An 18,574-nucleotide genomic window follows, 5' to 3' on the forward strand; every position below is an offset into this window, starting at 1 on the left:
ATGTTACAGATAGGAGATAATAGACCGGCTCGGACCCTATGTCCATGGGGTGCCGTAATCTGACACTGATAGTGCCCTGCTACTGCTGCAAAACCAAGATGTCAGCCCCCAGTTCCTTCTTTCTACTCATATAACACACGGAATCTGTTTTACATGCATTCAAATCTGGGTTATAACAGCATGTTATGCTACATTACATTGATTAATTAATGATCTACAAACACGGTACCTTCCCTTTAAATCAGAGTTGGATTACACAAAATAATTCAGAAATAAGATTTCTCATTTGTTTACCTTAGAAATGCATCATTTTTTTTAAACTTTTTTGTTTGCTTGTTAGGATGTTAGAGGGGTTACAAGTTTAGCAGTAATTCCAAATTTTTTCAACAAATTTACAAAACCTCTCTCTTTAGGGACTTATTCAGATTTAAATGGACTTTGATGGGACTATATATCCACAAAAAGGAAGTCATTTTAAATACCACACCCCTCAAATTACTTCAGAACTGCAGTTGGGAATTTGTTAACCCTTCTTCAGGTGTAAAAAAACACAGGTATTAATGCAAAGTGGAATGAAAATCTACTATATAATTGTCTAAGGGTCACTTCCGTCTGTCTGTCTTTCTGTCACGGTTATTCGTTCGCTGATTGGTCTCGGCAGCTGCCTGTCATGGCTGCCGCGACCAATCAGCGACGGGCACAGTCCGATTAGTCCCTCCCCTATTCCCCTGCACTCACTGCCCGGCGCCCGCTCCATAATTCCCTCCACTCACTGCTCACACAGGGTTAATGGCAGCGGTAACGGACCGCGGTGTAACGCACTCAGTTACCACTGCTATTAACCCTGTGTGTCCCCAACTATTTACTATTGATGCTGCCTATGCATATGTCATGTTAAAATTAACGAAAAACACAAAAAATCCTGCTAAACTCACCATCTGCCGCCTTTTGGGAAATGGTTCAGTTCCCAAACAATTTTACCCTGGGTGGCAATTGCCTGGGGGCAGTTAGGTAGGTTTATTTGGCAGTTCCTACATTTGTGTAGTACACATGTTGTTCAATTTTACCCAGCCCGTCTGCCCTTACATACTGTGGACAGCTGGGGATATCCATGTCAGTTTTCGTTATTCCAGGGGACAAGTCATGCTTAAAGCCCAGTGTGAATTGCAGCTACAAACTGAAAAGGGGACATAAAACAGATGAAGGAAGTTCCACAAGGGTGGTGCTGGAGCGGAGATCAGCAGGTGGTCTACAAGCGGTCATACCACTAGATGTGGAGCCCAGGCAATGCCTTCCAGCAGGTTAGAGTCACCCTGCTGCGCTTTCACATTTGTGTCAAAGTAAATCAATCCTTTTGTTAAAAACAGCATTTTTAACCATATCCACTTGCCTACTCTTAAAACGGAGCCAAGACATGCATTATGAAATTAACCAGTGCAATTTAACTATTCCCTAAAGGGTTCCCAATATTGGGTGAGTGGTGCACATATGGGATTCCACATTGGATGGGGGGGGAGGATTTTCAATTTTTTCATTTTCCTCCCCTTCAAAGAGCCATAACTTTTCATTTTTCTGGACAAAACCAAATGAGGTCTTGTTTTTTTTTTTGGAGGAAAAGTTGTAATTTTGAATGGCATCTTATCATATGATGCAATGTAAAGCAGGGGAAAAAAATCCAAATGTGGTGCAATTGCATAAAAAAAGTGCAATTTGACAAATATTTATTAACCATGATCACTATACAGTGAAACTGACCTCACTATCTTCAGGTCAGTAGAATTACGTAGATACCATAGCTTTTTTTTCCCGTTTGTTTTTTTTTTTATTTAAGTAGTGAAAGAAAAAAAATCTGAAATTTGTATAAAAAAAAAAAACCACAACTTTTTTTGTCGACATTTTCTGAGACACGTAAGGTTTAAAGTTTTTGGGATATAGGGCAAAGTGAAGGCTTCTTTTTTGCGCCCTGCGATTGTATTTTTAGTGATACCCTTTTGGGGTAGATCTGATGATTTTATCGCCTCTTACTACATTTTATTGCAATGTTGCGGTGACAAAAAAACAAAAACAAAACGTAGTTCTGGCGCTTAGAATTATTTTCTCGTTGCGCCTTTTACCGATCAGATTAAGTTTATTTAAAATTTTGATATTACAGTCTTTTAGTAAAGCAGCGATGACAAACGCATATTTTTTAATTGCTTTATTTTTTAATGGGGCATGAGGGGGTGTTTCTTTCATATTTCTTAGAAACACACACATATACAGTACAGACCAAAAGTTTGGACACACCTCATTTAAAGATTTTTCTGTATTTTCATGACTATGAAAATTGTACATTCACACTGAAGGCTTCAAAACTATGAATTAACACATGTGGAATTATATACTTAACAAAAAAGTGTGAAACAACTGAAATTATGTCTTATATTCTAGGTTCTTCAAAGTGTCAGAATGGGTGAAAAAAACGGTTTTTACGTACCGGTAATAGGATTTTACAGAGTCCACGACAGCACCCACAACGAGAGAGGGGATCCGCCCACCTTCCGGACAGGAACCTACAGGTTAAAAAGGGGTGGTCCCCCTCGCCCTCCAGTTTGTGTTCCAGAGTACAAGGGATACCGCCAATGAATCAGTACATGACAATATTATCTTAAACACTACTAAATACCACCACCTCTATAGAGTGATCTCTAAGAAACACCTTCCAACAGAGTGCAGGAATAAGTAACTAAATACGGGGGGGAATGTATGGGTGCTGTCGTGGACTCTGTAAAATCCTATTACCGGTACGTAAAAACCGGTTTTCTTATCGCCACGACAGCACCCACAACGAGAGACTTTCAAAGACTATTTAACTGGGAGGGACCACAGCACTAAGTACTGAACGGCCAAACTGTAAGCTGGAATTAGCAGATAGATCAAGGCGATAGTGCTTATAAAAGGTGGAAGGTGATGACCAAGTTGCCGCCTTACATATCATTTCAATGGGGACATCTGCCTTCTCCACCCAGGATGATGCCATGGCCCAAGTGGAGTGCGCCCTGATGCCTTCTGGTGGTGTTACTCCCCTGGCAGAATAGGCAAGACATATCGCTTCTCTAATCCATCTAGCGATAGAGTTCTTCGTGACACCAGAACCTTTTTTCTGATTCTGGAAAGAAACAAACAGAGCCCTACTCTGTCTCCAGCTTTGTGTCCTATCCAGGTATTCTAATATCGCCCTCTTTACATCTAGGGTATGATATTTTTTCTCCTCTTCTGAACCTGGATTTTCATAGAAAGATGGTAAATAAATCTCCTGACTTCTATGAAATTTAGTTGCTACTTTTGGTAAATAAGCAGGATCAGGTTTTAGGACAATCTTATCCTGGAGAATTATTAGATAGGGAGGATCTACTGATAACGCATGTATATCACTGACCCTCCTGGCAGAAGTTAATGCTAAAAGTAGAGCTGTCTTTAAAGTTAAATTTTTTATCGAAATAGAGTCTAATGGCTCAAAAGGAGGTTCGGTCAACGCCTCAAGCACCAAATTTAGATCCCAAGGGGGTATTCTTACAATATGGATTGGGTTAGAACGCTGACATGCCTTAATAAACCTAGCAACCCATCTATTACCAGCTACATCACTGTTATATAGAGCTCCCAAGGCTGAAACATGAACTCTGAGTGTTGACTGCTAAACCCAATTCCCAGCCCTTCTGAAGGAATTCTAAAATAGCTGAAATCGGAGCCTTATCTCCTAATGGTTGCTGATGAAACATAAGGAATTTTTTCCAAATTTTTGTATAGATCTTTGTAGTAACCTCCTTCCTGCTTTTCAATAAGGTAGTAATTAAAGCATTGGAGAACCCTCTCTCCTTCAGAAGCTCCCTCTCAAGTTCCAAGCCGTTAAGTGAAGAGTCTCCAAATTTGGATGACGAAATGGACCTTGAGAAAGGAGTTCCGGAACTACTGGCAGCACCCAGGGATCGGTCACTGACATTGTCCTGAGGAGAGAGAACCAAGGCCTCCTGGGCCAGAAGGGGGCAATTAGGATCACTCTGGCTCCTTCCTCCCGGATCTTCCTGAGAACTATCGGAATCAGACACATAGGAGGAAAGGCATATGCCAGCTGGAAGTCCCAACGGACACGAAGGGAATCCACTATGAATGGTTGGTCTGCTATGTGCAAGGATGCGATCCTCCTGACCTTCCTGTTCTTCCTCGTAGCAAATAGATCTATTATCGGCAAACCCCACAGATTGACTATTCGATCGAATATCTGTTGGTCTAGGGACCACTCTCCCTGACGAAGGGAATGGCGACTGAGATAGTCCGCCTCTATATTGAGTTCCCCTTTTATATGAACTGCCGACAGGGATTGTAAGTGATTCTCGGCCAGAGACCATATCTGTGCTGTAGTGGTCATTAGGGATCGTGATCTTGTCCCCCCCTGATGATTGATGTAGGCTACCACAGTCATATTGTCTGTTTGTATCTGTACATGTGCATTCCTCAGGGATGGTAGTAAGCAAAGAAGAGCCTGTTTGACTGCCACAAGCTCTCTTAGATTTGAGGAATTCTGGGATTCTTGAATCGACCATCGCCCTTGGGTTAGAATGTCTCCCATATGGGCTCCCCAACCGAACGGACTGGCATCTGTTGTAATTACGTTGTTCGGAGTGATGGTCCAGAGAACCCCTTTTGACAAGTGTGCCAGATTGAGCCACCATCTCAGATCGTGAAGAGTGGCGGGAGATAGACCGAATTTTCTGCTCAGAGAACCGTGAAGATCTTTCTCTGCTTGAAGAACCTCGTATTGAAGCATTCGAGTATGAGCCTGAGCCCATCTCACTGCCGATATACATGCAGTCAAAGATCCTAGTAGAGACATTGCGTCTCTTAAACTTAAGTTTGGAGTTTTCCTTACAGCCGTGATTCTTTGAATGATCTTCTGCTTCTTCTCTTCTGGTAGGAAGGATGACTGATCTTCTGAGTCTAGAAGAACTCCTAGAAAGATTTGACGTCTTGTGGGTTCCAGTTTTGACTTTTCCCAGTTGACTATCCACCCGAGTTCCTGTAGGGATGATATTATGGCATTTACCCTAAACGTACACTGAGCAATTGAATTTCCAACTATCAAAAAATCGTCTAGATCGGGCACTACAAGGGTTTCCTTTTCCCTAATATGGGCCATTATTTCCGAGATAACTTTAGTAAAAATTCTAGGTGCCATGGATAGACCAAAGGGCATTGCCAAATATTGTAAATGTTTAATCTGATGGTTTACCCATACTGCCATCCTGAGGAATTGCTGGTGATTTCTGTGAACTGGAAGATGGTAGTACGCATCTTTTAGATCCAAGACCGACATGTAGCACCTAGGAAACAAAAGCTTAGTTGTTGATTTAATGGATTCCATCTTAAAAGCGTGGTACTGAAGATATTTATTCAATTTACGTAAATTTATGATAGTCCTAAAGGACCCATCAGGTTTAGAGATTAAGAATAGCGGAGAATAAAAACCCGTCTTCTCCTGATGTTTTGGTACCTCTTCAATAACTCGCTTTGTAAGCAATTGTTGAATCTCTAATTCTAAGGCCTGTTGTTGGGCCGGAGTGTCCAGTGATGTTATCACAAAATGATTTGGCGGAGTTCTCAAAAATTCTAATTTTAATCCTGACTCAATCACCCCCATTATCCAGGCACTAGAAGTAATCTTTTTCCATTTATCTGAGAAGAACTTTAGTCTTCCCCCTACTGGTAGATCAGTTTTATCTGTAATTACGTCTACGTCTTGAGAAAAGATGAAGGGTTCTTATAGTATCCACCTTTCTTCTTTTGATCCGATGTTTCCCAGTCGCGATTATTTCCCTGCTGGTCTGACTGGAATCTTCTGAAGGGCATGAGTCTCCGGAAGGCATTCCTAAAAGTGGGATTAAACGTTTTAGGAAATCCCTTTTTTCTGTCTTCTGCCTTTGCAAGGATGTCATCCAGCACCGGGCCGAATAGGTACTCACCCCTACATGGAATGGAGCACAATTTGGCTTTTGCCTGAGCATCCCCCTTCCAGGTTTTTAGCCAAAGTGCCCGTCGGGCTGCATTTGAGAGACCCGCCGATCTTGCAGCCAATTTCAGGGAATCAATCGAGGCATCCGCTAGATAAGCCGCTCCTTCCCTGACCTGAGACAGAGAGTTTAACAATTTATCCCTGGGTACTTTTGCTTTAAGCTGTTCCTCCAGCTGAGTCACCCAGACCATAACTGATCTTGCCGTACAGGTGCCTGCGATTGCGGGCTTAAAGGCTCCAGATAATGCTTCCCACACCTTCTTAAGGAGCATGTCAGCCTTCCTGTCTGAAGGATCTTTAAGGAGTCCTACATCCTCTAACGGTAGCGAGCCTGTTTTTGAGGTAGAGGCTACTGCCGCATCTATTTTTGGGATCTTCATCCACTGGGATAAGGTGTCATCCTCAAAGGGGTACCTTCTTTTTGCGGCCGAAGGTAAGAACCCTTTATCCAGCTTGTCCCACTCCCGTTTGACCAGATCTTTAATGGTATCTACCACCGGGAAAGCTTTGCGACTTCTCTGGCTCAGCCCTGCGAACATGATCTCCTGGGTTGTTTTCGGCTCTTTACTCTCAGCCACCCCCATAGTCGCACGGACTGCCTTAATTAAGGTCTCCATATTATCTGTGGCAAAGCAAGGCCTTCCTTCCTCATCTGAGGAGGATGGTGATGAACTCTCCGAGCACTCGCCCTCCTGCAACGAAGGGCTGGAATCGGATACCATTTCCATACTACTCTTCTCATGCCGCTTAGATTTAAGAGAAGATTTTATTTCTTCCCTAATTACTTCCCTCAAATCCGATACACGAAGGGGGGCCTCTTACTCTAACGTACGGCATATACACGTCTGACATAATCTCTTTACATAGGTGTCAGGTAGTGGCTCCGTGCATAACGCACACTGCTTATGTTTGGACTTTGAGGCCTTCTTCCCCTATAACAAAACATAGTATAGAAGACAGTTGTATCAGCCAGTGGCTCAGATATAACACTCACCACTGCTGATGAAATTAGAGTACCGGTTTCTGAGGGGGTGAGGTGCGATGTGACGTGCCAGGATCCTGCTGCCCGCGTGCCACATCTCCACTCTGAGATCTGCTGCTGCTCCTTTGCTGCTCTCCTTTTCAGTGTTCGGCGTCTCCTGTGGAAGACATGTTGCCGCACACCACTCACCAAGCGCTGCCTTCTTTTCAAAGGTCCCGCGCTCCTCCTCCCGGCCTCCTCCGGAAGTCGTTAGATCACTTCCGGGTCATAAGCGCCGACCTGCTCCCGCAGCGTCGCGCGCATGTGGACGACCCAGGGCGGCGTGCCTTCCCCTGGGAACGCCACTTCGGCGTTCAGCCGCTCCTTGCCAGACGAGGGGGGAAGCTGCACACAGGACTTCCCCCGACGCTGCTTCCGGGCCCCCGACTCTGCCGTTCTCACCTGGACACCGCACAGAGGCTTGGCGGACCCGGGTAGGTGAATGAGACCTGTAGGCTCCCGCCGTCCGGACAGGAACCCAAACTGGAGGCCGAGGGGGACCGCCCCTTTTTAACCTGTAGGTTCCTGTCCGGAAGGTGGGCGGATCCCCTCTCTCGTTGTGGGTGCTGTCGTGGCGATAGGAAAAATAAATATGATTCAACATCTTGAGGAACTCACTAGCTGGGAATCCTTCACACACCCTCAATTTCTTAACCCCCGGAGCCTTTTTCGGTTTTGCGTTTTTGTTTTTCACTCCCCTTCTTTCCAGAGCCATAACTTTTATTTTTCCGTCAATTTGGCCATGTGAGGGCTTGTTTCTTGCGAGACAGTTGTGCTTTTGAATGACATCATTGATTTTAGCATGCCGTGTAATAGAAAACGTGAAAAAAATTCCAAGTGCGGTGAAACTGCAAAAAAAGTGCAATCCCACATTTGTTTTTTTATTTAGCTTTTTTTGCTAGGTTCACTAAATGCTAAAACTGACTGGTCATTATGATTATCGAGGTCATTACGAGTTCATAGACACCAAACATGTCTAGGATATTTTTTTATCTAAGTGGTGAAAAAAAAAATTCCAAACTTTGTTAAAAAAAACATAGGCAGCATCAATAGTAAGAAGTTGGGGACACACAGTGTTAATAGCAGCGATAACGGAGTGCCTTTCCCGCGGCATAACGCGGTCCGTTACCGCTGGCATTAACCCTGTGTTAGCGATGACCGGAGGGGAGTATGCAGGCGCCGGGCACTGACTGCAGGGGAGTAGGGAGGGACTAATCAGACTCTGCCCGTCGCTGATAGGTCGCGGCAGCCATGACAGGCAGCTGGCGAGACCAATCAGCGACGCGGAATTTCCGTTACAGAAAGACAGAAGGACGCAAGTACCCCTTAGACAATTATATATAGATATATATCTACTATATAATTGTTTACGGGTCACTTCCGTCTGTCTTTCTGTCTGTCTTAGATATTCATTGGTCGTGGCCTCTGTCATGGAAATCCAAGTCGCTGATTGGTCGTGGCTAAGTAAACGCCCACGACCAATCAGCGACGGCCATAGTCTGGCAGCGAAAAGGCCACTGCGTTACTGCCCTGCAATCAGTGCTGAGCGCTCACACAGGGTTAATGCCAGAGTTAATGGACTGCGGTGTAATGCACTCCGTTAACGCAGCTATTAACCCTGTGTGACCAACTATTTACTATTGAAGCTGCGTATGCTCCTCAAGCCTCCTTCCAGGATAGCGCAGCAAGGCGCGGGATGCGCCGCTGACCCCCCACAGGACCACTGGAAACACTACGGCCCTTCCTAAATTAGGTTTCCTTCTACCTGGGACAGCAGCCCTTACTGGCCCCACCATCAGGTTACGCTTGCTCTTCCCCTACTACTGCCACCTATATGCATAGATTTCAAAGGACTAGAGTAACCCCATGAATAAGACCCGGGAGGGTCGAAACGTCGGGTTCATTGTCTACTTTTTCCAATGTGGCAACTACTATTTTTGTATTGAATAAAATTGGCATATACCTTTTTTGCATCATACCAGTATCGAGTGTGCGGTAATTTTTTCTGTGTGCAAATCAGTAAGTCTGCAGTCACAGAACCCCCAACGCACACACTGAGTGGCGAGGATTCCCCGATTTCAGACCCAAGATTGGAAGGTATGTATGCGTAATACATAGTCCCGACCTCACTTCCATACACTTATATGAAGCAAGGCCAAGCTCCAACTAGTGACGCGGCTCCATACAAGTGTAAGGAAGAGGGGCCGCACTGATTTCCTGGGAGTATGTACAACTCATACATACCCGCCTAGTCCCGGCTCAGTAACCAGCGAATCCCGGCAGCGCACAGAGCGTGCACTGGGGAGATTCATTAGTCTGTGTGACTTCAGACTTATTGATTTGGACCAGAAAGCCCCTTTAATTGGTGTAATTTGGGGTACATATGATGCTTCGACAGCTTTTTATTGCTTATTTTTGAGGGTGTGGAAACAAAAAAGGGCAATTCTGGAGATTTATTTTTATGTACTAAGGCTAGATTCATACATCTGTGTGTTACAATCCAGAGAAATGGACCAAGATTTTGCTTCATCCTGGTAGCATCAGTTTTTCTATTTTCCACTGCAGCAGGCAGACTTTCTGACCTTACTGTATCAATTGAAGACGGAAGGACTTATGATCGAACCCAAGTCCAACATTTGTCGTCCCGGTTTCATTCGTTTCTTCAGGATCCTCTAGACTTTAATGTCCAAGTCTGAGCCATGAAAGGTGATGAAAATAAGGCATGCCCCCAGTCTCGGACTGGAGAGACATTAGTATTTTTAACTTGATGCATCTATGACTCAATGAAATTATTGGTCAGTGTGCTGTCAAAACAACAAAAATGGACAGCACTAGGATGTGTCACGTGGATGTGTGAATGTTGCCTTTTGCATTTATTTATGAAAATTTTGAAAAATGTTACATTTTCTAACTTTATGCCCTTAAACCAGATAGTCACACAAAAAGCTCCACATGCTACAGATACAGAAACAAGTCGTGGAAACGCAGCGAGGAGAGTAGTTTCTTTAAAAATAATTTTACCAGGCATTACTTATGGAGGCGAACATACCTCACACCTGGGGGGGCTGTGAGGGGCCAACATACCGCACAACCCGGGGGGGCTGTGAGGGGCCGACATACCGCACAACCCGGGGGGGGCTGTGAGGGGCCGACATACCGCACAACCCGGGGGGGGGGGCTGTGAGGGGCCGACATACCGCACACCCCGGGGGGGGCTGTGAGGGGCCGACATACCGCACACCCCGGGGGGGCTGTGAGGTGCCGACATACCGCACACCTCGGGGGGGCTGTGAGGGGCCGACATACCGCACACCCCGGGGGGCTGTGAGGGGCCGACATACCGCACACCCCGGGGGGGCTGTGAGGGGCCGACATACCGCACACCCCGGGGGGGGCTGTGAGGGGCCGACATACCGCACACCCCGGGGGACTGTGAGGGGCCGACATACCGCACACCCCGGGGGGCATCACAAATGCAAAAATTGCATGTGAGCGATCAAGTGATGACAGAGCGAACTGACAAGCGCAGCCAAATCTTAACATTGTGTAAGTTATGGTAATAGCGTAAGATACATTGCCAAATGTTAGCACTGGTCCAAAAAAAAACAAAAAAAAAACGCCTCTCTAAAAAAATAATGCAATGGTTTTGTATAGATAAAAAGTTGGCCCTCAGAATCAAGACCTCTGGTGGGCCAAGCGTTCTCCAGTCCAAAACTGGCAGTGACTAGAATTTGCTTTCTCAGTAAAGTGAAAATCTATAATAATGGAACACAGATTTCAACTCTTGGGATCAAATGAACAGTCCAGAGAAAAAGAGAAGCACATTTATAAAATAAATTACAATGGTTACTGTAAACCAGAGGTACCCAACCTCCTGATCTTGGGAGCCACTTTCAGCTATGAAACAGAGGCGCAAGACAATTTTCAGGTGGAATACGCATGGAACCTGCCTGAAAAAACAGTGCTAAAAAAATGCAAAAAGGATTGAACACATGCAATGGCGAAAAGAAGTGACTGGTCCATTCATCTAGCAGCTTCTACTTGGAACCCATCATTATGTTCTATATGGAAAGGAATAAGAAAGACCAGTTGCAAAGCCGCCCCAAAAGAGGTCCAAGAAGAAGTCAGAAAAAAAGCTGGTGTTTTCCTCCAGTGTCATCTATTTTTAAAAAAATGATACGGATAGACCAGGGTCTGAAAGATGCCGTGGGCACCAACCCTTAGACTAGAATATGGACCGACAGACATCAGCACTTTCGCGAGACAGTCTCTAATAACCAAACAGTATACAATGGTCCCTACATTTTGGCTATTCGCAGACATCATTAGAAGCAGCACCCCAGACGAGCTCCCTACACTCTCGAAAGGAGAAATCTGCCTCCCTCACCCATATACCTCTACATGAAGATTGCAGGCTTGTCTTTCAGAACTTTAGGACATCCTAACAACAACTAATATGGAAGCTGTAATTACAGCCACCTTTGTTGTCACCCGGCACCCCCCCAAATATGGCAGAAATTGGCATACAATGGGGAAACCATCCAGAAACGCCTGCGAGATAGTTATCATTACAGCCAGGGACAGAATGCAGTCATACACTGTATATACCTTACATTTCATCAGGCCCTTAGGAACAGCAGCACAGAATTTAAAAAGTGAATTGTTTAGCGATTATGATCCTAGATCAGGTGTATTTTAAAGGGGGTATCCGGGACTTTACAAAAAATAATAAAAATGCACCTAACCACTAACAGACAGGTAATTGAAACTTACCTGCCTATTGGGCACGGCGCCGTTCTTCCCAGGCAGAGTGGTCACAGTCCGCTCCTGCCGGGGATTCAGAAGGTTCCGCTGACCTCAAATTTAGCAGGATCCACTTTGCCTAACTGGGGGGGGCCGGCTGGCAATGAGACTGACCTCGGAAGACCCGCCCCATTGCATCAGCAGAGACCGCTGAATCCCTGGCAGGAGCGGTCTGCTACTGCTCTGTGCTGGGGAAGAACGGCGCCAGGCACAACCGGCAAGTAAGCTGCAATTACCTACCTGCCTGTTAGTGCTTATATACATTTTTTTATTTTTGCAAAGTCCCGGATATCCCCTTTAAGAGTTAAAAAAAAAAAAAAAAAAATCAACTTTCACAAATCTTGCAAAAAGTCAGTTTAGGCTGGGATCACACATACACGAGACATGGCTGAGTCTCGCAGGTGAAATCCCTCCTCTGGCACCGGCACTCCGGAGCGGAGCGTGCAGCCGCACAGCAACACATGGAGCTGCACGCTCCGCTCCGTAGTGACGGCGCCAGAGGAGGGATTTCACCTGCGAGACTCGGCTGTATCTTGCGTATGTGTGATCCCGGCCTTAATGGGGAACTGATGCTTCCCTTTCTAGCTGGAATAAGGGGGGCAAGCAATAAAACTTCTGTTGGCATTTTTAATCTCTTCCGACATTGTGAGTCATTCCTATAAGGCCATGGTCACACGGTCAGTATTTGTAGCCAAAGCCAGGAGAGGAACAATCAGAGGAAAAGTATAATAGAAACACGTCACCACTTCTGGATTTATCACCCACTCCTGGTTTTGGCTTACAAATACTGATGTAAAATACCGACCAAATACTGATAGTGTGAACGTGGCCTGACCCCTACCAGTGATGCAATCAGTCTCCTGTTTGAGGATATTGGCGGTCATGCATGCCTCTGTGCCATGTAAAGTCTATGGGACTGTCCGAGGCAGCACTAACCTATCTGCGTTAGTACCATAGACTTTGAAAGGTTCCCAGGCCTCTTTTCTGGCTGCTGAGGGGTGCTCCTGCCCTGTACAACGCTCCCCTATGAATCGGCCTCGCCTCTGCAGCATTGGAGGAGTCAGTGGCCATCTTCAGTGCAGAGCTCAGCAGCTGACTGAATTAGAAGAGAGCTTGGAAGCACGGTTTTTGGTTCGGCCACCACTCCACGCCAGCAGAGGTGGTCGAGTCACCTTGGCATCGAGATATATAAAAATTATACAGTAAACCAGTTAACAGCCATTTAAAATTGGACCACCACTTCATTCTAAGGCGGGACATGGTCCACCAGTTCCCAACCAGTGGGGCTCAGCAGTCATATACTTTTCACCTATCCTATCTATCTAATATATAATTGCCTAGAATACTACTTCCTGCAATTTGTGCCAACTTCCGTGGCTTTGTCCGGAGCTAATGTCCGGAGCTAATGTCCGGAGATAATGTCCGGAGATAATGTCCGGAGATAATGTCCGGAGATAATGTCCGGAGATAATGTCCGGAGATAATGTCCGGAGATAAGTGACGTCAACAGTGTCCAGTGTCTGATTGGTTGCCGCCTGCTGCGAGCGACCAATCAGAAACGTGCCGTACTGTGACACACTCCGCCCGCCATTTTGGTGTGATTTTTGAATTTTTACCTCACAGCAAGTTTCTACTGCGTGGAGGCGGGCCCAGTGACGTTGCTCTTCAAGCTCCTGCCGAATTTCGTCAAAAAAATGATAAGACCATTTACCAAAACTATATATATTTAGTTGTGAAGTGGTTCAGTGACATTTTCACACCAATTTTGAACTTTTGTTTGGTGTTTTCTCCATATACTGCCTATTATTTTTGTTCTTTCTTACTATTATTTATTAATTGTATTATTCTTACATTTGAATAAATAAAGTATATATGGATTCTAGACTCCCGATTCTTTAGAATCGGGCTGCCATCTAGTGATTAGATAAGTGGCAATTTTGGGAAGACATCTTTAATTGCATTATTAGGGGAAAGTAAAAGTGATCTGAGAAGCCGACCTGTACGAGGGGTTTTTGTTATTGCAGATTTTCTGCCCCCATTAAGTGACATAGTAGAGACATTCTAGTAACCTAACATGCAGAATAAAAACTCATGGTGGGAACGAAGCCCAAGAATCTGGGGCCCCAACTAAACTTCTATGACTACCAGTATCTGTCTGCACCCCCGGCCTTATACACCCGTCAGACCCGCAGGGGCGATCTTCAGAAGTGGCAAACTTGTGGGCACAATTGGCGCCCGGCTCCATCCATACAGCAGGCGGCGCTCTCCCCGGGGTAAATCGTGTACACATGGATGGTGTAGGGTTATGGCTCGCTGACCCAGGCTGGGCAGTACGGCACAGGCCAGGGGGCACCAGGGGACGCTGCCCTGTCAGGAGGAGTTGTAGGAGGACCTCCATTGTCCCTGGTCAGCAGCCTCCATCCCAGAATGACAGTGTGCTGCCAGGGGGCGCTACCCTGTGTACCGGCTGCCAGTGCATACCCCACTCTGCCCATAGGGGGCCATGCTGGGTGCCCTCAGGGGGCATTATCTGCACCGGGCCAGTAACAGACAAAAGGGCAGCGAATCTCTCTTCATCTCCCTCCTCCCCCTCCATCCTTCCTTCTTTCCTTACCTCCGGTCCCGTCAGAGTTCTCGTTCAAGCTGCCCGAGGAGTCGTGGTGAGTGCCCACACACCCTCCCATGGGTGCCGGCGGGGGCAGCCTCTGCCGTTATCTCCCTCTTGCCTCCTTCACACGGGCGGGCGCGCTCACGCTGCGCGTCACCGAAACCGGGGACGAGGAAGAAAGAAGAGAACGTCGCGGCAGCGCGCCTCTGACGTCACAGAGCTCCACGCCCCCTCCGTCGGCCTCCTTGTACCGTGCTGATGACGTCACTGAGCGGAATCCATGCAGCCGCTCTCATTGGCTGTGTGCGGGGGGGACGGGAGCCGGCGTGTGCCTATATAATGGCGCACCACTCCGAGTCCGCTGCAATTCCCTGAGCCTGGCCAGGGGTTTCCGGCCTTCAGAGAGCTTGTCAGCGGCTTCCCTCAGTCTGTGCCCCCACACAGTAATAATCACCCCCCTGTGCCCCCACATAGTAATAATAACCCCCTGTGCCCCCACATAGTAATAATAACCCCCTATGCCCCCCACATAGTAATAATAACCCCCTGTGCCCCCACATAGTAATAATAACCCCCTGTGCCCCCACATAGTAATAATAACCCCCTGTGTCCCCACATAGTAATAATAACCCCCTATGCCCCCCACATAGTAATAATAACCCCCTGTGCCCCCACATAGTAATAATAACCCCCTGTGCCCCCACATAGTAATAATAACCCCCTGTGCCCCCACATAGTAATAATAACCCCCTGTGCCCCCCACATAGTAATAATAACCCCCTGTGCCCCCCACATAGTAATAATAACCCCCTGTGCCCCCACATAGTAATAATAACCCCCTGTGCCCCCACATAGTAATAATAACCCCCTATGCCCCCCACATAGTAATAATAACCCCCTGTGCCCCCACATAGTAATAGTAACCCCCTGTGCCCCCACATAGTAATAATAACCCCCTGTGCCCCCACATAGTAATAATAACCCCCTGTGCCCCCACATACTAATAATAACCCCCTATGCCCCCCACATAGTAATAATAACCCCCTGTGCCCCCACATAGTAATAATAACCCCCTGTGCCCCCACATAGTAATAATAACCCCCTGTGCCCCCACATAGTAATAATAACCCCCTGTGCCCCCACATAGTAATAATAACCCCCTATGCCCCCCACATAGTAATAATAACCCCCTGTGCCCCCACATAGTAATAACCCCCTGTGCCCCCACATAGTAATAATAACCCCCTGTGCCCCCACATAGTAATAATAACCCCCTGTGCCCCCACATAGTAATAATAACCCCCTGTGCCCCCCACATAGTAATAATAACCCCCTGTGCCCCCCACATAGTAATAATAACCCCCTGTGCCCCCACATAGTAATAATAACCCCCTGTGCCCCCCACATAGTAATAATAACCCCCTGTGCCCCCCACATAGTAATAATAACCCCCTGTGCCCCCACATAGTAATAATAACCCCCTATGCCCCCACATAGTAATAATAACCCCCTATGCCCCCCACATAGTAATAATAACCCCCTGTGCCCCCACATAGTAATAATAACCCCCTGTGCCCCCACATAGTAATAATAACCCCCTGTGCCCCCACATAGTAATAATAACCCCCTGTGCCCCCACATAGTAATAATAACCCCCTATGCGTCCACAAAGTAATAATAACCCCCTGTGCCCCCACATAGTAATAATAACCTCCTGTGCCCCCACATAGTACTAATAACCCCCTGTGCCCCCCACATAGTAATAATAACCCCCTGTGCGTCCACATAGTAATAATAACCCCCTGTGCCCCCACATAGTAATAATAACCCCCTGTGTCCCCACATAATAATAATAACCCCCTGTTCCCCCCACACAGTAATAATAACCCCTGTGCGTCCACATAGTAGTAATAACCCCCTGTGTCTCCACATAGTAATAATAACCCCCTGTGTCTCCACATAGTAGTAATAACCCCCTGTGCCCCCACATAGTAATGATAACCCCCTGTGCCCCCCACATAGTAATAATAACCCCCTGTGCCCCCACATAGTAATAATAACCCCCTGTGCCCCCCACATAGTAATAATAACCCCCTGTGTCTCCACATAGTAATAATAACCCCCTGTGCCCCCACATAGTAATAATAACCCCCTGTGCCCCCCACATAGTAATAATAACCCACTGTGTCTCCACATAGTAATAATAACCCCCTGTGCCCCCACATAGTAATAATAACCCCCTGTGCCCCCACATAGTAATAATAACCCCTGTGCGTCCACATAGTAGTAATAACCCCCTGTGTCTCCACATAGTAATAATAACCCCCTGTGTCTCCACATAGTAGTAATAACCCCCTGTGCCCCCACATAGTAATAATAACCCCCTGTGCCCCCCACATAGTAATAATAACCCCCTGTGTCTCCACATAGTAATAATAACCCCCTGTGCCCCCACATAGTAATAATAACCCCCTGTGCCCCCCACATAGTAATAATAACCCCCTGTGTCTCCACATAGTAATAATAACCCCCTGTGCCCCCACATAGTAATAATAACCCCCTGTGCCCCCCACATAGTAATAATAACCCACTGTGTCTCCACATAGTAATAATAACCCCCTGTGCCCCCACATAGTATTAATAAACCCCTGTGCCCCCACATAGTAATAATAACCCCCTGTGCCCCCACATAGTAATAATAACCCCCTGTGTCCCCACACAGTAATAATAACCCCCTGTGCCCCCACATAGTAATAATAACCCCCTGTGCCTCTACATAGTAATAATAACCCCCTGTGTCCCCACATAGTAATAATAACCCCCTGTGCCCCCACATAGTAATAATAACCCCCTGTGCGTCCACATAGTAATAATAACCCCCTGTGCCCCCACACAGTAATAATATCCCCCTGTGCGTCCACATAGTAATAACTCCCTGTGTCTCCACATAGTAATAATAACCCCCTGTGCGTCCACATAGTAATAATAACCCCCTGTGCGTCCACATAGTAATAATAACCCCCTGTGCCCCCACATAGTAATAATAACCCCCTGCGCCTCTGCATAGTAATAATAACCCCCTGTGTCCCCACATAGTAATAATAACCCCCTGTGCCCCCACACAGTAATAATAACCCCCTGTGCGTCCACATAGTAATAATAACTCCCTGTGCCTCCACAGAGTAATAATAACCCCATGCCCCAGGGCCGGCGTCAGCACCCGGAATACCCGGGCAAGTACCAGGGCCCTGAGCAGACGGGGGGCCCACTCGCTATTGGGGACACCTGCGCACTATAGGGGCCTGGTGTCTGTGCTAATGCAGACACTCGTGAGTGGGCCCCTCCACTTGATCAGGGTCCCGGCACTTGTGACGCTTACCTCTCCCAGCTCCACCGCTGCTGCGTTTGATGACTGTGACATTCAGGTCAGAGGGCGCGATGACGTCACGTCTGTGCGCCCTGTGCCTGAGCATTCATAGTAACATAGTAACATAGTAACATAGTTAGTAAGGCCGAAAAAAGACATTTGTCCATCCAGTTCAGCCTATATTCCATCATAATAAATACCCAGATCTACGTCCTTCTACAGAACCTAATAATTGTATGATACAATATTGTTCTGCTCCAGGAAGACATCCAGGCCTCTCTTGAACCCCTCGACTGAGTTCGCCATCACCACCTCCTCAGGCAAGCAATTCCAGATTCTCACTGCCCTAACAGTAAAGAATCCTCTTCTATGTTGGTGGAAAAACCTTCTCTCCTCCAGACGCAAAGAATGCCCCCTTGTGCCCGTCACCTTCCTTGGTATAAACAGATCCGCAGCGAGATATTTGTATTGTCCCCTTATATACTTATACATGGTTATTAGATCGCCCCTCAGTCGTCTTTTTTCTAGACTAAATAATCCTAATTTCGCTAATCTATCTGGGTATTGTAGTTCTCCCATCCCCTTTATTAATTTTGTTGCCCTCCTTTGTACTCTCTCTAGTTCCATTATATCCTTCCTGAGCACCGGTGCCCAAAACTGGACACAGTACTCCATGTGCGGTCTAACTAGGGATTTGTACAGAGGCAGTATAATGCTCTCATCATG

General features: G+C 46.5%; 1 protein-coding gene across 1 annotated transcript in view; it reads right to left on the bottom strand.

The window, feature by feature from the left end:
• UBTD2 (ubiquitin domain containing 2) overlaps nt 1–14,641 on the bottom strand; it is a 108,123-nt gene extending 93,482 nt beyond the window's left edge. The window contains exon 1 of the mRNA XM_069764106.1: nt 14,488–14,641. Within this exon, the coding sequence (XP_069620207.1) occupies nt 14,488–14,557 (70 nt within the window). The 5' untranslated portion in view covers nt 14,558–14,641. The remainder of the gene's footprint in view (nt 1–14,487) is intronic.
• Nucleotides 14,642–18,574: the final 3,933 nt, after the last annotated feature.

This window comes from Ranitomeya imitator, chromosome 4 (assembly GCF_032444005.1).
Source record: "Ranitomeya imitator isolate aRanImi1 chromosome 4, aRanImi1.pri, whole genome shotgun sequence".
NCBI lineage: Eukaryota > Metazoa > Chordata > Amphibia > Anura > Dendrobatidae > Ranitomeya > Ranitomeya imitator.